The 23,404-nt window shown below is 32.5% G+C and overlaps 1 protein-coding gene across 1 annotated transcript in view; it reads right to left on the reverse strand.

The window, feature by feature from the left end:
- Positions 1-2,311, reverse strand: part of LOC136041147 (inward rectifier potassium channel 18-like) — a 42,174-nt gene extending 39,863 nt beyond the window's left edge. The window contains exon 1 of the mRNA XM_065725678.1: positions 2,209-2,311. Within this exon, the coding sequence (XP_065581750.1) occupies positions 2,209-2,311 (103 nt within the window). The remainder of the gene's footprint in view (positions 1-2,208) is intronic.
- Between the last annotated feature and the right edge of the window lie 21,093 nt (positions 2,312-23,404).

Consider the following 23,404-nt stretch of genomic DNA (forward strand, 5'->3'; position numbering starts at 1 on the left):
ATCTTGACAAGAACTATTCTCTTAAAGCATTAGGTATTCCTATGGACTTCTTATTTATTATTTATGAAAGCACTCATCCAGACATCCTCCGAAATTCTTCAGCAAGATTTGGAGGTGAAGTAGGGGGAGTTCTATTCTAGAGAAATTAATTATTTTTATCTCATTCAGAAGAAGAACAAGATCATGAAAAATAAGTATCAAAAAAATACATGACCTAGTTCTTGAAGTTAAAAAAGTCAGAACAAAGGACCTTTCTAATGCTATGGAGCAAAATAGTTGAGTCGACTGATGAAAATAGTAAAGTTTGTAGCCTGAGAATCTACTGGATAGGAAATACAAAAAAAGGGAGTGGTACTTGGTTGTAGCTTTTGAAAAAAACTGAAAACTGCCGTCGCATTTCATTCACTGTCGATACAAAACATGCGCCCATTGTTGCTCTTTCTTTAGCCCATCTTGCAAATAGCTTCGCAATATCCATTAGATTGTCCTCATCTTGGACGCATTTCGTAAATTGATCACCAGTTCTTGCCTCTTTATTCAACAACTATTTTGCCTAAAAGATTGAGTATCAATAAAAAAAAACTCCACAGCTCGTTTCAAAAATACTTACTTGTTTAATCCGCTAGTTATTGAACGTGATATGTAGTTCAACACAGGATTTAGTATTATAGCATCCCCAATGCTTGAAATTAGTTACTGTATTCACCCAGGAACAAGGGTGATTACTGAGCAATTATCCCACAATTTGCGGTTGACTGAATACCGGTGGGTGCAATGCGGCACTTCCAGAGGGTTCCTCCCTTTCTTCTGCTTGTTCTGAGAAAAATAGCAACTTGATGATATGGAAAAAAGATGGCATTACATGAGTTTGGCAGTATAGATGACGGGGTATTCTAATTGAGAAAAAAGTTGGCGCTAGTGAAAATACCAAAAGAACAGGATATTTTCTAGGCACTGGAGAAAATCTCTCAAATAAATTAAACTAAAATTCTATCCTTATAGAAATCAATGTGAAAATAACCTCAAAGTAATGAATAGTCCTATCCTATTGACAGCAAATACGCAAACTCAGCTACAATAACTTTGGAAAAAACATAGATGGCGAAAAAACTCATGATATAGTAATAATTTCAAGTAAATTTAGTGACTTCCTTAAATGATTAATCTTACTACACAGTTCCTGAAATAAAAAAAAAAGAAACAAAATTTAACGCTGAAGTTCCAATGCATTAATGTACCCATGAGACCACCAAGTAAAATCATTTTCCAATAATAAAGGATTAATATTTCAAAAAGACGCTGTGACTTGTGAAAACTTGTCAGTAACAAAAATACGAAGCAGATTAATAAGTTTTTTCAAATGACAAAGAGAAAATATTTTCAATTCATAAGGCACAACTATGTAACAAAATAGTTCATAAACGAAAACTTTTCAAATTTTATGACATTAATGTAGAGAGAAAAGGGGAAAAAGAAAAAGACATTAACAAATGCTAAAACATTTCCTCGATTGATCACAGTCTACGCAGAGTTTTATCATTAGGAAGGCGGAAAAAAACACACCCTTAATCAGATCAAACACATTTGCTGCCATATTTCTTACCAGCTATATTAAGAATAACCCGCTGCTGGTGGGTTATATTTTCCAAAACATAAATACCACTTTTTGCAAGTTTTGTCTTAGCTGCATATATACTTTCGCTATCTTTTTGTTACGGAATATAATCATTACAGGGGCAGTTTTATTGGGCCGAACAGAAATTTCAGAGGTAAATCGGTAGACTTTGTTTATGTTTTCATCAGCAATTCTGTTGAGTTCCATATTTCCTCGGAGGATATTTAACTTGGTTGTTTTCAAGTATGAATTCGGGTTTTGTTTAACACCATTCAACATTAGAGAATTTAGTCTCGAGCCTTGGTCGATATCATTTATACGTCTCTCAAGTCGAGGTATTGTATCGTCAAGAGATCCAAGGTCAAATTTTATGGACTTTAGTTTCTTTTCAGTTTGAGTAGATTATTGGGTATATTCCGCAATAATAGATTGATAGACTATCAAAACGATGTTTTTAACCAAGAATTTCGCTTTACTAATCGTGGATAAGGCAGTTAACACCTCTGTTTTAATGGCCTTTCTCAAGTTATCCTCAGTTTGAACAATTTTTCATTCTGTCGCCATTAATCGTGCTATTACTTCACTAGACTCACTAACAGCACTTCCGCTCTGAGTTACTACAGTTTTTGGAACGATGGACATGGATTGAACAATCTTTTTTGACTTCTTAAAATTTTTCAAGTTGATATCGGGCATTAGATTCAACTCGTCAAAAGCTTTATTAAATTTTTTCGTAGTTGTTTTCCAAGCTTCATTCTCATTTGATTCGAAATTAAGGAGGATAATCTCAGCTATCGTCTGCTGATCTCGAGACCCATAACAGTAAACCAAATATTTTGAACGTTCTGATTAATCTTCACCAAGTCTAGAACTCTGAAGGCCCATAGAGGGTACGCTACGGATTTAGCAAACGCAAGATAATCCAGTTTATATAAAGCCATATCAAAGAGACTTACTGCCAAGGGGGGTGTTGGAAGACCCGAATAAACCTAAAACCCAAGTTATTGGTTATCTATCCAATAAACAGTTTATCTTAATGAGTAATATTGATGCCCTCCAATAAGCCCTTTAAAATTACCATGTAGATTATAATTTCTTGGTCACTGAATAATTAAATCCAAAACATAAGTTTTCTTTCTTGTGTAACACCAAAATGACTCAAAATATAGTCCTTTTCAACAATGGGCTTAGCTGGATGAAGTCTGGGTACATTCGACACACACAACGGTATAAGGTCTGGCTATTCAAACACCATTGGGACTATTTGCCCCACATAATAAACAAATTTAATAATACAATTGCAAACTTGAAAACATATAGGCACTTGCGATATTCCAAGGAATTCCTAAGTGAAAATAACCAGAGGTCAGTCCAGCAAGTAAGATGGATCAGAATGCTCAAAACCATAAAATATATCTTATACCATAGGTCACCACATCAACCCGGACCACAGACGTACATAACTAAGGATGCAATTATTTCTCAAAATCCTCAAATGTGAATAGTTTCCCAGAATCTGTGGTATTTTTAGTGGTTAAAATCAAACCCATGATTTTATTTTGTGTCATAAATACTTTATTCCATATTAAATTAATTTAAAATTAATTAAACTGGTTACCACAGTACTCTACCCTTTAAAGCGTCTTTCACATTGACTTTTAGTCTTCTGTTTTCCCCTAGAAACTGGAATCCCTCAGGCTCAATAATCCTCCATACGATCTTACGTTAACGTAATCTTAAGTCGAAACGTAATACAAGAGCTTTGATGGAAGATGTTCAATGTATTTTAACTTTTTACATTTCAAGCCAAAATGGATCTTTTTGATGAACAAATTATTGAATTTGTTGAAGCTAAGAAATAATTATATAGCTCAAAGGACCCTGCTTTCAAGGATATGTAATTGAACCAAAATCCTTGGGAAAGTCTGACCCAAAGCTTTGCCTCAGTTGTAAAAGTACATTAGTACTTTTACTTAGTACATTAGTGGTATGCATTCTTGGCACTTTCTTGATTTATAGGCTATGATATAATTAGATAAATATTGTTATTTTCACTAGCAGTATTGTTATTTTAGTAGCAGTCTGAAAGTCATGCCGCAAAAATTAGCAATGTAGAACATATTCAAATTGATTTTTCTGTTATTCTTTTCTCAAATATCTGAAACAAAACTAACCTACTGGTATTTTACCCTATACAGATGTGTCAGGTATAATAGACTGTGAAAGTCTTTTGGAAGTACTCTTTTTCTAATCCTGTTCATAACTAGACACATTCTTGAAATTATTCTTGAATTCTTGAATACGATAATAAAAAATAAAGAATTTAAGATAGGCTAGGCTAATATGGCTAAAATGTGGTTAATAATGCAAGGTACATCATAATCTGATAAATAAAAACATGATTTATTTTATATTAAAGAACCTGATTGATGTAGGAATTTTCTTTGTTCAGAGATTAAGCAATTAAATGTTGGCTACTGAGCCAGTAGCCAGAGGAGTTGGCTACTCCTCCCACAGGTCGAAGTTGCCAAGTTTCTTGGTGTCCACATAGACTCTTCCCTATCATTTGCAACACACGTGTCCTACATCAGAGCCATAATTTTGCGACTAGTAAGTATGATTAATCGTGCAAATTATTTTCTTCCTCCCGATATCCTTGTCATCCTTTATCACTCTTTTATTTACCCATATATCTCATACTGTGGATCTGTTTGGGGCAACACTTTTCCTTCAGTTACCAATAAATTAAAATCTGCCCAGAACCGTGCCATCAAAGCAGTTTTTTGGCTTCCCCGACTATATCCCACCCAGGACTTGTACTCCGTTTTTGGTATTATCCCTTTTAACAAATCATCAAAAAGTTAAATCTATTCCTTGCATACTCCGCTTACCATACAAATCTTCCTCTCCAATTATTATCTTACTTTAATAGTAATAATTCTGAAGGCCTCTGTCTCCGTTCATCCGACCATTCCTTCATTATCCCCAAGCGTGTCTCTAGTTCCAATCAGCGATCCCCCATTTATAAATCAATACTTCAATGGAATATGATCCCCTCCAGTGTCGAGCTATCCACAAGTTTTCGCACGCTATATAACAATGTACTAAAATTTTGATATTATAACTCTCTAAATTCTTATTCAATTTGCTTTAGTTACCCATTTTTTCTCTTTTCTTTTTTTTCTCCCTTCTTCATTTTCAATTTTTGTGGTTATGGTCCTCAACAAGTTCGCTTTTAGGATCTTTATTATTATTGGTGTTATATTTTAGTTTTATTTGAATAAATTGAATTGAATTGAAGGCTAAATCTGTTAGATCACCTTTAAAAGGAGGGTAAGATGCATTTTCAAAAACACAAATGTGATAAATGAAGAGAACATATAATAAGGAATCTAGTGATAGCCTACTGCTTTCAGTATTATTAGACTGTATCTTCCTATGGAACTCTGGATAAAGAATATTAACCTACCTTACATCCTAGCCTAGTCCCTTTTCCCTTGCTATTATTAAATATGGGCTATTTAAAGCACGGCTGTATATGAAAGTCTGCTGATTTTTCTGAAAATGGTAATATTATAGAAAATAAGTAGCTTACATTAAACAATATCAAAATCGTGATAGCTTACCTCCCCTATTAGTCTCCCTATTTGGACATATCTTGAGCGATGTCTTTTTCTTTATGCTGTTCCATTCACTGTTGTTTCCGTCTTTTTTTGTATTTCATACTGTGAAGAAGCTTATAAATTTGAATTTGGTAAAACAAGTAGGGCTTATAGAGATGTTCACCTTCATTGCAAAGAGCCTGAAAGGGATATGGATGCCTTCATGTCTGCCTTTTCTCCTTTTTTGTCAGGAAGCTCAATTAATATTACTGAAAAACTCAAGTCATTATCCCAAGTACTTTTTTACTCACTCAGATTTTGTGCCCAATTAAAACTAATTTTATGGTATTTCATTCCTTTAATCTCAAAACAAAGTAACTTTGAATAGTTGCACCATTCTTATTTAAAAACTACAATAACTAAAAAGCTGAACAACTATCTTTACTAAACTATCTTTTACTAAATACAATGGTAAGAGACAAAAACAGAAATATGTAGGTTTAGTGTATCAAAAACAACAATTTTCTTGCTACAAGGACTTTAAATTAGTATCAATAAATAGCAGTATATGGCACTATATATCACACAAATGTGATATATGGAGGGAATGTAAAATAAGGAATCTAATGGTAGCCTTTTGCTTTCAGTATTATTAGACTGTTTCCTTCTATTGAACTCTGGATTTAGAATATTAGCCAACCTTGCATACTGGCCTAGTCTCCTTTCCCCTGATATTGTTCAATACGGGATATTTAAACCCAGGCTGTACTTAACAGTCTGTTATTTTCCTGAAAATGGTAATATTGTAGGAAATAAATAGCCTACAATAAACAATACAAGTCAAAACAATCGTTAAAGTTTTGTATATAGTCTATGCCATTGGCTATATATTTCACATCGTCATTAGTAAGCCAGTAAAACGAATTGAATGACACTGTTAGATTATCTTTATTATAAACAAAATTTTCAAATCAAAGGAGAACATTACATATAGTGTCAAAATTGTGATGGTTTCATTCCCCTATTAAGCATTGTCCTAATTGAAGTAATAAGGTGTAGCTAATCATGTTTCTGTATTACATCCCTAATTGCCTCATAACAGTCAAATACAAAAATAAAATATGTTTTACTTACTAGCAATAAAATCAGCCCTAAGAACTGGCAAATTCCTACTGTCATCCTCTCACACTGCCTTGCAAGTGCCATATGAGCTTCAAGCTTGTGTTCAAGCTATATGCTCCCAAATAGAAACTGATTTAATTTTCAATGTTTCAGGTGAAGAGGCTTAAAGAACATGGACTTCCCTTAAAAGCGAATTCTCAGAAGAGAGAAAAATTTATGACTAGCCGGATGGCGACCCAGGCAGTTCGGTTAAACAACCCTGGGTATTCTACTAGCTCATGGGCTTCGTGGGCCAGTATTTGTCGGAACGCAGCCGTGTAGAGAAACAAAATGTAACGGCCATACCAAATTTTAATGAAGATTTTAAGGATAAAGAATGTGAAGAAAACTATGTTTATGCTCAATCTTCTTTGAATAACAAAGAGCACGAAATTGTTGAGATAGGGAGTCAAGGTGTGCTTAATCCTCTAAGTGATAATGAAGTAACAAACCAGGAAAGTTCACTTACGATCCCTGTCCTTCAAAGTGCACCTGCTAAAGCCTCTACATAGATTTGTTGTAACATAGTAATGAAAAACAAACCTACAAAAATCTGAACAGTTTCTCCAAGTACAAAGGAAAAAATTGTTGAGATGAGACAAGACCTTGAATCCTTAGACCAAGTCCCCAACCAAGGTCAGAAGTCCCCAAGTGTAGCGGGTAAGATGGTGAATTTGCCCACCCAAGGTCAGAAGTCCCCAAATGCATGGGTAAGACAGTGAATCTTCTCACCCAAGGTCAGAAGTCCCCAAATGTACTGGCTAAGAAATAAGAAAATGAAAATGAAAATGAATCAGACTTCCCCAAGTATAGTAGGTAAGACAGAGAATCTCCCCACCCAAGGTCAGAAGACTCCAAGTATGGTGGGTAAATCTCCACCTCCCATTCAAAACAATCCTAGTCAAACTCCCAGTCCAAGTCAGAAGATGCCAAGGAGCTCAAAGAAAAGAAATAAAAGTGAAACCAATGAGTCCTCTGATGAGAAAAAGGATGAGCCTATCACCAATCTTGTAGCAAGTGCTACCCGTGACCTGGCATCAATACAGGATATGCAAACGGACTATGCCTACTATGTTAGGTAACTAGTAGCGCAAAAATGAACAAATACTCAGAGAGAATGCAAATTGAGATAGAGGAAAGAGTGAATGATTTGCTCAATGAAATAGAAGTTGAGAACTGCACAACTGAATGATTTATTCTCTGAAATAGAAGTTGAGAACTGTTCAACTTCTATTTCGTATAGCAAGTCATTCACTTTTTTTTCTGTCTTGATCTATGTTTTCAATGAGTATCTACCTTTGCTTATCACCTGTACACTTTATTTGATAATTTGTATGTTACAAATGTATTTAAATGCTAAAGACTTACTTTAACTGTCGTTTCCTGCCGGGGGCTGCTCGGCGTAAATCGAAATTAACCCAAATGAAGGTACTTCTTGGAGGTAAGTAGGCAAAAGTGCAACTTTATTTTTCTGATCTTATTTTACCATTTTATTTGGTTAAGCTGTGAAATTCTTTCATTCTGACCACTTCATTATTAAAGGGCAAAAAGTTCTTGCCATGGGCAATAGGGTAACCATTTATGAAAGTTGATTATTCTAGCTCTTCGTTGGAAATACAATTAGTAGTTCAAACGCTGAATGCGTCGGATTGACACATTCAGTCGAATGCGTCAAACCCCCATTAACAACAACAACAACTGAATGGTGCTTTAACATTACTATATATCAGAAGGAGGGGTATTCGTCATGTTCTCTTCATCACTTCATAACTTATGTTAATGTTCGTTTTTTTTTCAACTGTGAAGTAACAGTGAAATAAATGGTAGGAAGATATATTTTCTCAAAGTTTCTCGACTTCTTGTTTTATGGACTTGATCCAATTAGCATCTATAAAGCTAAATTAGCTAATTTTTCATTCATCTTTCCAATGAAGGACAAATTAAATTTGTGGGTACTATTTTTTACAATACTCTTTAAAAATAAATGATGGATAATTAAAAGGTGTTTTAATATTACTATATATCAGCAGGAGTGATGTTAGTCACGTTTTCTTTATCACTAATGTTCAAAATGTTAATTTCTGTTTTTATGAAGTGATAGTGAAATAAACAACAGCATATTCATAATTTTGACCTTCACTAGATTGACAAGAATTGTTAATTTATCCTTGGAGTATTGTATGCACTTCATTAAGTATATTTTAATATGCCAGTCATTGAGAGTAGCTTTCTCTAACATTACAGTATGACTTGGGTTTTCAGTATTTTCTATTCACATACGGTATCATATATCTTGCTAATAAAGACGTTCAAACATGAATAGATGCATCAGAAAAAAACAAATGTAAATTGTGATTATGTGCTTTTTTTAAAGCCATAAGGCTTAAAGCGCTCCCATAGGGGTTGTCAAAATTAGATTTTGCAACAGAGCATTTATTATGGAGAAGGAAAAAAGTGATTGCAATAATTTTTGCAAGAATATTGGAATACTTCCACGCTGGTTATCAAAATTAGATCTACAAAGTCAATGGCTGTTTTATTAAATATTAAGAGTTGTGCAAACGCTAAAGGATAAATTTTAAAGGATATACAAAGTATAAATAACAAGAGTAAACAATGGATATATACTAAAGGATATATATATAAAACTCTAAAGGATAAATGTACAAAAAAATATGAAAAAGGACTAACAATAAAACGTAGCTGGACTTAGGAAAAATATTTGTCTTAATAGATGGCAAACATTATTCTACACTAATCGAAGGATCGACAGAGCCACAGCGCTTTTCTAGTTCTCAAAAATATGTCGTTTTTTTTTTAAATAAAAGAATTTGCCAAATTAGTGATTTCAATAAGCACGTTAGGCCCTTATTAAATTTTCATGATAATATATCCCTAATTCTACATAGTTTAAAGAGAACATACCGGACTTTTAGTTAGAAGTATTTATTTAGAGTATCTCTTTTAAAAAGCGAAGCAGAAAAATTAAATGAAATATGTTGCCTATTAATAAGAGGCCTAGACAAGTTTTAATATGATTTTACTAGTTGTTGTGTCGTAAAATGTTTATAGAAGACATGCTTTTATTGTATGTCTGATACGAGAAACTTACAACAATCGTGTTTATTGGCCTCTTTCATATATGCTGAAAATATACATATATCCGCCAGCATAGAGAAGGCATGTCAATACACTGATAAGTATTGATAGATATCACGACCATGACAGCCTAGACTTCATGGGACTGAAACCACTCTCCTTTCTCTAGAGTGTTTGTGTTGAAATTGATTTTCTTATAGATTCCAGACAATATTAGTGTTTTTCTACTTGGTATAATGAGCTATTTTAACAGAAAAATTAGTCTGATTTTCAGTTTTTCAAATGGTATATTTTACTTTTGAAAGCATTTATGATCGGCTTTTCTTCTTCCTTTCCTTTTTACAACTGATAATAATGAAGAATAGAAAGCTTGTGTTCCAGGATCTGCTCCTATTGCGAATCTACTTTCTGAACAAAAGCACTTCTGAAAATAAGTAGAACAGTTATTTACGTGAATATTGAAGCCTGGATCACTGGTGACCGATATTACCATGGTCATAATTTCGCCAATGCGCACAAGGCCGTTAGCTAATGGAGCCAATGAACCTTTACCAATTCGGATGTTCATAAAGGCATTAGCAGTGTCACCACTGAACGAAACGATTTGAGAGTCAAGCTGATCGACACCAAATATGGCTGAAACAGTTTTGTCGAGCTGACCTTCCCAGAGACAACGGATTTGGCCTGATGAGTCCCCGACCTAGAATTGAATTATCTATCTAAAGTAATTATACACAAATTTAACGTACAAGATATGTTTTTCAGCAAAAAGAAAATTGTAACAACGATGCTTCAGGACTAGCACTACAGTAATACGAAGCATAACCGAAGTCTGAAATTAAATAAAATTTAAATTTTAGGCTGAGACCGTGATAGTAACAATGAAACTATCCTGTAAAAATCTACCCTCACGGAGACTCAAACTCTTAGTCTCGTATGCACTAGACCAGTAGTTCTCAACAGATTTTTGGCCTACCTAGGTATTTCTAAAATACTGCTGCCCCCCTAGTGGTAACTAAATTTTAATGCAAAAAATGCTACATTGCTGGCCTGAAGGAAGCTTAAAAGGTCGTTAACTTTATATTTTCAGGGGGTGAGGGAGGGGTAGTCCTTTGGGTATATTGTACTTTAATTGAAAATATTGACTATATACAACACCTTTTATACAATATACGACGTCATTGCAATACTATCATGTATCTTTTTTGCTTTTTGAATGCATTTGAATGTAATGCTATTCACATGAATTTTTTTTCAAAAATTAAGGCTCTAAAGCATAGTCAGCTGAAGGTCACACATTCTTCCCATGACCCACCAGTATATTATCATGCATAACCGATTGGGTATGCGCCCAACATTGAGAATCATGGGGCTAGATGGCCATAGTAAATGTAGGTAAACTTAAATCAAGCTAAAATGAGTCTCAAAGCAACATTAAAATCAAATTTTTTATAAGGAGACTGGTTGAGTGCCTTTAATTAAAATTTTAAGACTGCGTGGGTGGCAGCCTAGCACAGCGATAGAGGACATTTTCAATGTGCAGTAGACTGAAGTCCCACTAATGATGTACTGTTTTCATAGAAAGAACATTCTTTCTATATTAAAGTCAAGTTTCTTAAGACAACTTTAGTGCACAGGGATATGTACACGGATTTGCATGCATTAGTGCAAAAGGAACTCGCAAAACTAAATACTTCTTATATCCAAATGATACACCAGCATCTACTATGTACTTGTCTACTTAATTGAGAACGAGCTTTTGGACTGTTTTTATTGATTAGAGCTGATTTTATTGATTTAGAAGTGATGAATATTTAATTCTTGCCTAATGTACAATTGGAGCATAATTCTTTCGGATCATGTACTCAGTAAACCAGTTTCATAATGAGCACACATGAAGCAGGTCTTATTTATAGGTTACATTTTTTAAACTTTGCGCAATATTTATAAGTTTCAATTGTTACATATATTTTTTACGAGGAAAAAACTGTGATGTTTTGCGTTATTTATTTTCTCGATTAATTATTTCTTCATCAATCAATCCACCTGATTTATACACAGCAAGTAATTCTAAATAGAATGAACAAGAAGTTCTATACTCAGCCCTTTTTCTGCCATTCTTAGATATTTTTCAAGTATTTCAATCAGAACTGTCCCAAGACTTAACATAGCGACAGTAACAAGATGGTAATACAGCGAAAGCAAATAAACCTGAAGTACTGAATATAAATTTGGATACAAAGAAAGTATTACTAACATGTCCATAATATTTAAAGCTTCTACGATAAACGAATAATCTTTTTTCTAATTCTTCTTCTATTTAAATTTGAAAATAAAGTTTACATAAAATTCTGCGGATTTATCCCTTAAATCATTTTTTATTTAATCAAAACACAAATGACCACAATTCACATCGTTAAAATTTTGGACTTGAGTAGAATTGTGGGTAATTCTCTTATTTTAAGTCTTGAAGTAGTTGACTATTTCATTCCTAGGTTGAATTCCAACAGATTCATTGAATTCTATAAATGAGTACTTTGGATCATTGAAATGACAAGTTCATTACGTCCCGGGCGATCCCATGCTGTCATAACTCATTACGCCGCATTCTTTTTTCCTTATTTTACTTAGTAAGGTATCTTGAGAAAAACCACCCCGGAAACAAGGAATATGACCTAATTTATTCAATATATCAGTATTTGTCAACGGTGTCATATGGTTTTGGATTCTTTCTGACGTTCCTCGTTTTTTCGAAGCGAGCAATCTTTCAATTGTGAAATCTCAGCTTCGACCACTTTTCTTGGTCTGCCACACTGTTTAGGTAATTTAACCACTTCTAACTGTATTTTCTTGGGTCTACCATGGTTTTTGGGAGCTTCAACAACCACTTCAAAACCAGGTCCAACAAATTTGTGTGTACTGGGTAATGTTAAACCTTGGCCTTTTGGTAAAGCACTTTTTATGTCAAACCTTTACCTTTAGTATTAGAAGAATCAATAATTTTAACAACAGTTTCCTGTCCAGCATATGTACCCAATACAGCAGTAAAACTTGTTAGAGCAGCTTTACATGTTGCAGCTGATAATGGTATCAAAAATAGAACTAAGTCATCATTTTGAATTAGTTGATGATACGATATAATTATACAAACATCTTTATTCTCTGTTTTGCCATGCTCTATTGGTTCAATTTGTTTCCTTTTTTGCTTTAATTTCATAGGTTCTTTACCAACAATAACATTTTCTACTCGAATTTGGCAATTTTATTTTTTCTTAAAATGCCCATTTATTTTTAGTTTTTGAAGAGGAGATAAATAAATTGTGTATTCAAAAAGCAACTTTTTTTTACTGATTTTAAATATATCAAGAAGACACAAGAACGATATTTTTGGATGATTTCAGATAGTTGCTTGTAGGATAAATTGATATCGCATCCTTTATTTTCATTTTCTTACTTTTTAATCGTAGTCATCTGTCTTTTATGAAGTAATAGTTTGACAGGCTCTCGTTCATTCACTTTTGTATGCGTTATTCACATTTTAAATTTTGGTTTTGAATTGAAACTGGTTTTAATTTTTTGTTTTTGAAGTTTTGATAGATAAATTATGTAATCTTCTATTCATTAGAGAATTGATTTTTATAGATAAATTCTAAAATAAAGATTTTTGTAATACTCTTTTCAAAAAACATCATAGGCTTGATGTTTACTTCAACCTTCCATTCATAATCTTTTTAAATTCTTAATTTGGATCTTTTCAAATATATTTATTATAACCTTTTCGAAATTGTCTAAATGTTCTGATAACTGCAAAAAGAGCATCGAGTATACCCATAAAGTTGAACTGCATCTGTCCCATTTTTTAGGTTTGCAACTTTTTATTTCTTCTATTATTGCATTAATATATTATTTTCTAATAAAAAGGTATTTTTTACTAATTGTCCTTTGTCATCAATTCTAGTCAATAAATTTATAGGTGAATTCCAAAGTTTTGATCACATTTCGAGTGAGTAAATTCACGTATATTATCGGTCATATGGTCGTGATCTAAATGGAAATTCTTATCTATTAATTCCTTTTCACAAATATGACAGCTTTTATTAGTTGTATTATTCTATTTGTATCTTGCTTGTTCTTATTTATAACCATGATCGCTCTGTTTAGTTTCATACTTTTTGACTATTTCTGTACACACTTTTGTAATGATAGTTACAAAATGCCCACTAGCAGCTTCACCAAAATATTCGTAGTGTTTATTTTGTGTTTTTACCTTTCTTTTGATTGAATTCTTCATTATACGATTCTGTTATGCTTAAAATCAGTTATAATACTGTAAGGCAATTTTCTTTGTTCAGCTATATTTATATATTCAATTTTATATCCTGTTTTTTGCATAATGATGTTAGGATCTTCACAAATTTTCTTCATCATGTTTTTAAAATATTTTCTCTTCTGTGAAATGTCCTCCACAGTAGGTGCAAAGATACATTTTTTATTTATGTGTAGTAATTTGAGTTCTCAATAATCTGCTTAAACTTTTAGTCAAAACATAATGATTATCCCAATAACGTAAATTAATCACATGTGTAGCTGTTTTTCCATTGATATTAGTTTTAGGAATATGAGCTATAACCACTTTATTTTCACTTATTTCAAATTAGCAAATTTTAATATTATATTTGTTTTCAAATTTATAAATATCTTGAATATCCATTGGGAAATTAGTAATCTATTTAAAGTTGAATTCTTTTTCATGTTTTTGATAGTTTTATAGTGTGTCTACATGGTTTTTAGCTGGATGAAGATAAGCGAGTATTGAACCAAGAGAGCATTGTTTATCATTATTTTTCATATTAGCGGTATAAAAGTGAAAATAATAATTTTAATTATATTCTTATAATCAGATTGTTTTAGTAAATATGCTTGGCGGATTCCTTTAAAATATGAAAAGAATAAGAAACTTGTTAATACTTTTACGGGTCTATTTAGAAATAGAAAACCTAAGAAATTACAAAAACATAAAGGTACAGAATTTGTTATGAAAAATGTCCAAGTATTTTTTAAGAGTCATGAAATTGATTGGTTCTCATCTGAAAGTGAATTGAAAGCTCAAATTTTTGAGCAGTTTAATAGAACAATCAAAGACAAATTAAAGAAACATTTTACTCAAAGCAACACAACACGTTAGCTACAGATATTGCCCTCTTTTGTTGACAAATGTAAAAATTCTTATCATCATTCCATTAAAATGAAACCAATGGAAGCGATTAAAAAAAAATGAAAACAAGATCTACACTAATTTTTTTCCTGATTTTGAAGTTCAAAAACCATTCATAAACAAATTCAATGTTGTTTATTTGGTTAGAATTATTACAAGTAAGGGTGTTCTTTCACTTCATTATAATTACCAGCAAATGAAATCTGTTTTGATTAAAAAACAGTTTTAAGTTCAGTAGTATCTTGATTTTCTATACTATTAAATTCAGGTTCATCATTCTAGAAATACTATTTTTGTCTTTTTCTCTTGCTAAGTTTCTTGACCATTGAATATAATGATCGCATACTGATATTTTATTATTAAAATGATCATTGATGGTATTGAACATTTTAATCTTTTTTGCCAATAGCCTTTAAATTAATTGTTTTGGCAAATGACCACAATTCATTGATTATGTAATGTGGCCATTGATTTATTATCTTGACTAATACATTTTTTCATTATAAACAACTTTTAATCACTTCTGCAGTGTCAGCCATTTATTAGGAGCTGATTTTATTAAGCAAAATTCCAAATCTAAAGAATAGTCAAGCCTGAAGAATTTTATTGCTTGCTATCTACTACTCTTCAAACTTTTTTGAGAACGTAGAAGTCTGTTAGTGTTTATTAATTAGTTTAATAATCTAAATTTGTTGAATAATTTAAATCGTAATAAAAGGATATTTATTGTATTTGATATAAAAAAGATTATTGCAGCTGATTCTTTAACTCGGACAGTTTCAAGAATAAATGAACTGCCAATAATAATGGTATTTGTACATTTTGTAGTTGAAAGAAAATTTTTTTAAGAAACAAAGCAATCAGTAAGACCCTGGATGAAAGGAAGCACCATCTTTGCTGAAAATAGTGGCATAGAAAACGAAATTTTAGAACACTATTATCCCCCTTGTATCTCTGGCCATTGAGCCTTTTGAGGGGGAATAAGTGTATTGTATTTCCAATTTGAATTGTAATTTGTTTTGTCTTGTATTTAATTATAAACTTCTCTCTCTCTCTTGTCAAACTTTTCAGGGATTGCTGATTTATATACAAAATTGAAAGGACCTGGTTCTACTGTATCAAGCACCAAAATCAAAGAACTGTTTCAAAATCAAAATGGTTGTTCTTCACACCTTCTGGCTTATTATACATTTAAAACAAGATGTGTTTACATTCATAGTATCGATGACCGGTGGCAAGCAGATTTGATTGATATGCAGCGGTATAAAAGTGAAAATAATAATTTTAATTATATTCTTACAATCAGATTGTTTTAGTAAATATGCTTGGCGGATTCCTATAAAATATAAAAAGAATAAGAAACTTGTTAATGCTTTTACGGGTCTATTTAGAAATAGAAAACCTAAGAAATTACAAAAACATAAAGGTACAGAATTTGTTATGAAAAATGTCCAAGTATTTTTAAGAGTCATGAAATTGATTGGTTCTCATCTGAAAGTGAATTGAAAGCTCAAATTTTTGAGCAGTTTAATAGAACAATCAAAGACAAATTAAAGAAACATTTTACTCAAAGCAACACAACACGTTAGCTACAGATATTACCCTCTTTTGTTGACAAATGTAAAAATTCTTATCATCATTCCATTAAAATGAAACCAATGGAAGCGATTAAAAAAAAATGAAAACAAGATCTACACTAATTTTTTTCCTGATTTTGAAGTTCAAAAACCATTCATAAACAAATTCAATGTTGTTTATTTGGTTAGAATTATTAGAAGTAAGGGTGTTTTTGATAAAGTTTACCTACCAAATTATAGAACTAAATTGTTTCAAATAGCTGCAGTGAAAAATACAACCCCTATAACGTATGAACTATTAGCTAAAACTGGTGGACTCATTAAGGGTGTTTTTTACAAACAACAACTCTCGAAGGTTATTCATTGAAAACTTTAATTTTATAAATTGATCCTGTTAAGTTGAATAGATTATTATCGAGAATAGTGAAAAGTATAGAAATACAAAGAAATACAGTTCAAGAATTTTCCTAAGAGCAATCTGGATTTCATGACTATGCTGAAAAGTTGTTTGCTCCAATCGTTGAAGCAGAAAATAAAAATACATTTATGAATACTGATAAATTACATGAAAATGACAATAATTTAAGAAGACAGGGACAATGATTGGATCAATCTTTAAGCAGCGTATCAAGTTTATAAATAAGCACTCAAGCTCACTCATGTCAAGCTATTTTATCCCCGAGAAAGCCAAATTTCATTGCTAATGTCATTTCTGGGGTAGATGATCTTTTGAGAGAAATCAATAAGGACTATGATTCTAAGAAACTCTAAATGAAAATGCCTAGTTTTTTATAAAGACAATAAAATTTATCAATATTTGGTGGAGGCCATATATGAACCAGGAAAACTTAATCAAAGTTACGGAGGAAAGATATAAAGTGTGAGATCTAGCGAATTAGAAAAAAAGTCTCAGTTCGTAAAAATCTACAGAAGAAGGATAACAGCGTTAAAAGATAACTTTGATGTTTTAGGATCTCAGCAAGGAACTGGGATTGACATGAATGCAAATGTTATAATGGAAAAATAATACACTTTTTAAGGTAGTAGAGCTGCTGGAAATACATCTAATGAAGAATTTAATTAAGCTATTGACCGGTTCAATTCATAATTCAAAAATAAAAATATTAAGAAAATTACTAAAATACTATTTACATCAACTATCTCAGAATTTAAATTTTATGAAGAAAAAATAATTTCTCATAAATTGTTTTTATTATAAATTGTGGTAACAAAAGTAAAAATGAACAGTCTTATACAAGTAATTCGATCAGGTTGGATCGAAATACTGATTACGAGATATTTTTAACTCAAAGTATACTATGGTACTCATGGTATACAATTAGTGACCAATTTAAAAACAATACGTTTGAAAAAAGGAAAAAAAATAAGAACGAATTGACGTTGTTACACCCAATGGGTTTTATGATGAAGAAGGTTTGAATTATTTCTTAACTCCTTATTTCAATTCATCCCTAGATCGATACCCAATAAGTATTTACTCCATTCTAGCAACAGTGAAATTTGTTTTAAAAGATTTTAAAAAAGATTAAAAATTATCTTAAAAGAAAATTATAAATTTCGGTTTAATAGTGATTTATGTTTTATTTTATGCTTTGAAATTGAATCTGAACTAAGTAGTAAATATAATGAAGGTGCTAAAATTCCTTATATTTCAAGAAATGTTGATAAAATACATATTCATTACTCATTAGTGGTTCGTTCAATTGTGAATGGGAATGCAACCTCTGATGTGATCTGGAGTTTTGCTCCAAAAACAGAACATGGAACGATATTTTCCGAAATTTCTATAGAAAGACAATATATTCCAGTCAATCAAAAAGAATATATCAACGCACTAAAAATGACTATAACTGATAAATTAGGTAGATTAATTGATCTGAATTGAGAAAATATTGAATAAGTTTTGGATTTGAAAACAATTTGAAAAAAAGTTGACTGAAGTTATTTAATGAAATTTATCAATATAAAATATTGATCAATAAGAAACAAATATTGGATATAGGACAGTATGGAAATGGGATGGGTAGTTCCTTTAAAAATATCACCATTTACCAATTATTCAAGACGTCCATAAAAATATAAAAGATGAAGCTTATTCCATGTATAACAATATGATTAGATCTCGACTGAAATTATTCAAAAATAGACTGTTTGAATAAGAAAAAGATGGGATAGATTATAATCAACGAGATTTAAATGATTTGAGATCTCTAACAGATATAATTTCAAATGATAAGAGATATTTCAATAAACATCTTGCTGAACAGAGGAAAGTCTTATTGGATGTAATAATTTTAGGGAAGGGGTTCAGACTACATCCCTAGTAATGCACATGTTAACACCCTCAGTGACAATTGAACATCCACCTCTACTGTTTGAATATAATTTAAAGTTTATTTAATATTTTCTTTCTAGATAAATGGCAGTAAATGAAGTCACTCCTTATTGGGATATATTTGAAAAGCCTATTATTAAAGATTCTAAAACCAAACATGAACATACAGAGATTAGAAAAAACTATGTGAATGTTTCTCAACAATTAAATTATAATTTCATTTAAAAGGTGTGAAATCTTGGATTTTTCCAAGTGATAATTACGTCTATGCAAAGTGAAAATAACACGATTGAATGGAACAAACGTGCAAATTAATGATGAAGCTAGCTTAGCAAATAATGGATTTAATTTTTTTAGAAATGCTGAATATCTTATCATTGGAAATGGTATTGACTGAATAGGTATAACGACTGCTTTTAAAAATATATTAGACTTTTCAGATGACTGTAGCAAAAGCGCAGCTACTAATTTGTTTTGGTATGAAGCCAAAACCAAATCTGTTGCTTCCTTTGAAACTGTAATGAGTTAGACCCATTACAATAAAACGACATAACGCTTTTAATAGTGTTTTATTTAAAAACGTGGTAAGCTTTAAATAATAAATCTTATAATAAAAAGTGATGAGCTTATTGTGGCCTTGCTTGTGGTAGCTATTAAAAAAAAGTTTCAACCTGTTGCTTTTTATTTTTTATTAGTGAAATTAGGAAAATGTAAGATAAATGTCTATGTGCTACCGAATTGGTACTGAGAATAATTCAAAACCTCCAACAGAAAATACAAAATATGGAAGGAATAAGAAACGAGATCAAATATTGAAGTTTTTGTGTTAAATTGGTATTCTACAGTTGAAGTGACTTCAATTGGGGGGGGGGTATCTACCTGTTCTTTTTTTGCATAAAATGTTAGATAAAAGCAATCTTTTCATGGTAGTATCTTTATCCTCAAAAAAGGGCTTGTTTTTTTTTTCATTTGGTCCAGGTATTTATTTTTTTTTAGTTTGTTGATTAAAAATCATTTGGTTACAAATTTTAACAGTCAAAAAAACCTCGCAATCCCATGTTTTGCAAATGTCAATCATTAGATTGAGTTTGCTAGCCCTTTTGTTTACCCCAGCTTCTGTGGTTAACCTCAATGAGGTTTGAAAAGAGTGGGGCGTTGAGGAGGGGACAGCACCTTTCATATAGGAAATAATTTCTGTTCGTTTTATGTTGTAATGTTGCTCCATACTTTTAGTAAAAACTAATTTTTGTTAATTTATTTTTTTAATTTCTTTAAATTAATGCTTATTTTGACTTTGGCTCGCCAAACATGAATGATTAAAATGAACTTTGTATTGTAATTTTACCTTTTTTTAAACTAATTATAACTTAAGTTTGATTTTTGTTCTAGTTGTTTAAGAATGACACCTGAATCGAAAAGGCTGTTTTATTAGAATGATAAACTCTTCTAAAAATTAAAAAAGAAACTTTAGCGTAAATGCGAGATATTGAGGAGAGGCAACCCATTTCATATTATATTTTCTATTCGTTTTAAGTTTTAATGTTGTTTCTCACTTTCAAGTAAAAAACTTGTTTTTATTTAATCGCTGATCGTTTTTTGAATAATGGGGGAAATCTGACTCCCGCTCCATGGAGAATTCCTTTCCCCCACGATGAATTTCTCCATGGAAAGATTCTTCCACGCAACTTTAATTCGCGATATTTGCGGAACTATTTTTAAAAGACATAGTAACGAAACGGCCAAAGAGGTCGAAACTAATCTAATAAAAATGAAAGTTACAAGTTGAGTAATTTTCAAATGACTGTTTTAAGTTTTAATGATGTTCCTTGTTTTAAGTTGAAAAAAGCAGAACCCATACAATATCTTTGGTTTATCATCATATAAAAATCAAAGTTATGAATCTGGTTAAGGTAAAATTAAATGCTAAGATTGGCTGGAAAATAACACAGACAAATTATTTCTTATATCGAATTTTATTTAACAAAATTCAAAATTATTAGCGTAAAAAGCAATGTATAGAAGAGGGGGCAAAATTCCTCATAAACGTAATATGAGGAGGTTCACCCCCTCGTTAGTACTTCGCTCTTTATGCTAAAGTTTGAATTTTTTCCAATTATTTAAGAATGATACCTGAATCCTGGAACGTACGCAAGGGGAGGGGCCTTCGGGCCCACCCCCCCCCTGAAATTTTTTGAAATGCTTAATTTCCGCATGGTTTCGTGGGATTTCTGTCAAAAGTAGGACATTTATTAAGAATCATGTGTGAAGCCTTTTTTTGTGATTTTATAGCATAGAATAATCCGGTCAAGTCACTGCCCAATTATTAACCCATTTTCTGTCTAACTTTTTACCGAGTTTGAAGTAGGGGAGAGTGGGGTAGGTGTAAACTTTGAAAGTAGTGAAAGTGGGTTAGACACATAATCAAATTCTCAAGTTCTGTGAAACTCCCACTTCCTAGATGACTACATTAATAAAATATATTCCTGAGTATTTGCCGTAACTGACAAGATTAAACTAGGTCAGTTCCTGTCACATGCTTCGTTGTTTATTCCCTTGATTTAGTGAATAAAAGCCACCGTTTTAGACTACTTTATTCAGTTCTTATTCTGTGTCTGTCCTCGTCGTGTGTACATTTACTGTATTATGTGTGTAAATAAACATTTTTATACTCAACACACAAACTTTATAAATGTTAGAGACGCTTAAGATCCTCTACCGGTCGAACCCCAGATTGAAGGCCAACGCTACCATAAGACTCTAAAGAAGAGATTAAAGAAAAAGTTACAATTTACAGAGAGTAAAATAGGAGAAAACTTTTACAGAGAAGTAGTAGAGAGAGTACTTTACATAGTGGTGCAGCGGTTTTCGCCGGCGAGGATAGAGTTCTTAATATCCTCTGGATTTCGGTCTGTGGTTGTGTTGCGAGTTTGTTTATCTTCCAATTTTGGTGGACTTCGCCATTGTCAGCTCTGGTTGTGGCGTGGAGACTGTCTGCTGAGAGCTGTTTCTGTTCGTGCAAGACCGTGTTATTGGTGTGTGCTGGTCGTCGTTTGACTTTAGAAATGAGAGCTGTTGCTGTTTTCGTTGTCAGGGATTCCAGGTTCCAGTTCCGGTTACAGTTCCAGCGTCGGCTCCAGTTTCAGCATCGGTTCCAGGTTCCAGTTTTGCCGTTCCAGTTATAGCATCGGTTCCAGGTTCCAGTTTCGCCGTTCTAGTTCCAGGTTCCTGCTCCGGAATCCAGTTTTAGAGAAATGAAGAACATTGAAGAACAATTTATGATTGTAAGTCATGCATTTTAAGTTCGCACGCGAGCAGGAAATCTGTTAGGAGTGCTTATTAAAAATTTTGCCTTGTTTTTACAGCTTTAACTATCAATTTCTTTTAGTTATGAGCGCAATTCCCATTTAAGATCCTTCTGTTCCTGAATTTGATAGAGATATTGCTTCATTATTTTTATGTGATATAAAAAGTAAAGGTTTAAAGGCCCCTTTGAATTTTGATGCTTTAAGTTGTGATTATATTTCAACTTCATTCATAAAATTTTTGACAAGTGTGGGTAATTTAATGGCAAAAGAAAGTGCCAGGGCAAATATTGGAGATATTTCGAGGGACAATATAACCGATATACTTATCGAGGGTAACAGCAAAAAGGGTCATATGAATCAACAGTAATTGGGTCATTAATGGATCCCCTATTGAAAACGCACTTCTTGAAAAAAAGCAGGAATTTTATCAGCGACCTTATATGCTGAATTTGGACAGGACAGATTCAAGGACTCCGTCAGACCTCGACTGACGTAAAACGTGACCAGGGGAGGGCTAGATTTTTTTGTATAGGATTTAAGGGTTAGATTAGTATTTTAGACAGACATTTTAGTGGAAAAAATATGACAAAAAATTTATTATATGGCACTGAGTTAGAGAGGTGCATTGTCGAGCGAGATGAGGCTGGTGAAGGGGCAAACTACGGTTGATCGAAGGACCAGATGACTGATAATTTGTTAGGCACTGACGCAGTAAGGCGTTGTGTCGAGAGAGATAAGGCTGGTGAAATGGTGGACTGCGGTCGACCAAGGGACCAGGAATATTTGCAAATGGTTATATGCCAACAGGTTGGAAAAGAGTTCCGTACCTGGAGAGGTAAGGGTTGACATGGTCGAAAGGATTTCCACACATGAGATATATGCCAACAGGTCAGAAAAGAGTTCCGTACCTGGAGAGTCAAGGGCTAACATGGTGAAAAAGATTTCCACACATGGGGTATATGCCAACAGGCTGGAAAAGTTCCGTACCGGGGGAGTTAAGGGTTGAAGTAGGGGAGAGTGGGGTTGGTTCAGACGCAGGGTGAATCTAGACAAGAGCTTCTCTTCGTGCAGCACCGTCTGCTAATCAAGAAAAAACACTGTAGACCTGCCATCCAGCAATCTACTTAAGTATTTAGTTTTGTTACCCCACGTGCAGTCGTTTTGCAAATATTTGAAAAAAAACTAAAAAACCAAGCTATGGCATCCTGTATCTTCTTTACTTTGAGATTTAATTCAGCCTACATTAATAAACATTTAGCTTCCTTAATGGATGACACGTTTAACTTAAACTTTGTTAAGTGGTTTTGATATTAGTTTTTGGCGCCATCTGTAAGTTCTGAGACGTAGGTTAGGTTTCAGGTTTTTCCTTTCAGGTGGGGTTGATTCGGACAACTACTGTGGAGTGCATTTGGAAATTGTTCGAACCAACCCCACCCTCCCCTAATTAGCGATTGTACTGTTATTTTTTTTTGTA

Source organism: Artemia franciscana, unplaced genomic scaffold, assembly GCF_032884065.1.
Source record: "Artemia franciscana unplaced genomic scaffold, ASM3288406v1 PGA_scaffold_102, whole genome shotgun sequence".
NCBI lineage: Eukaryota > Metazoa > Arthropoda > Branchiopoda > Anostraca > Artemiidae > Artemia > Artemia franciscana.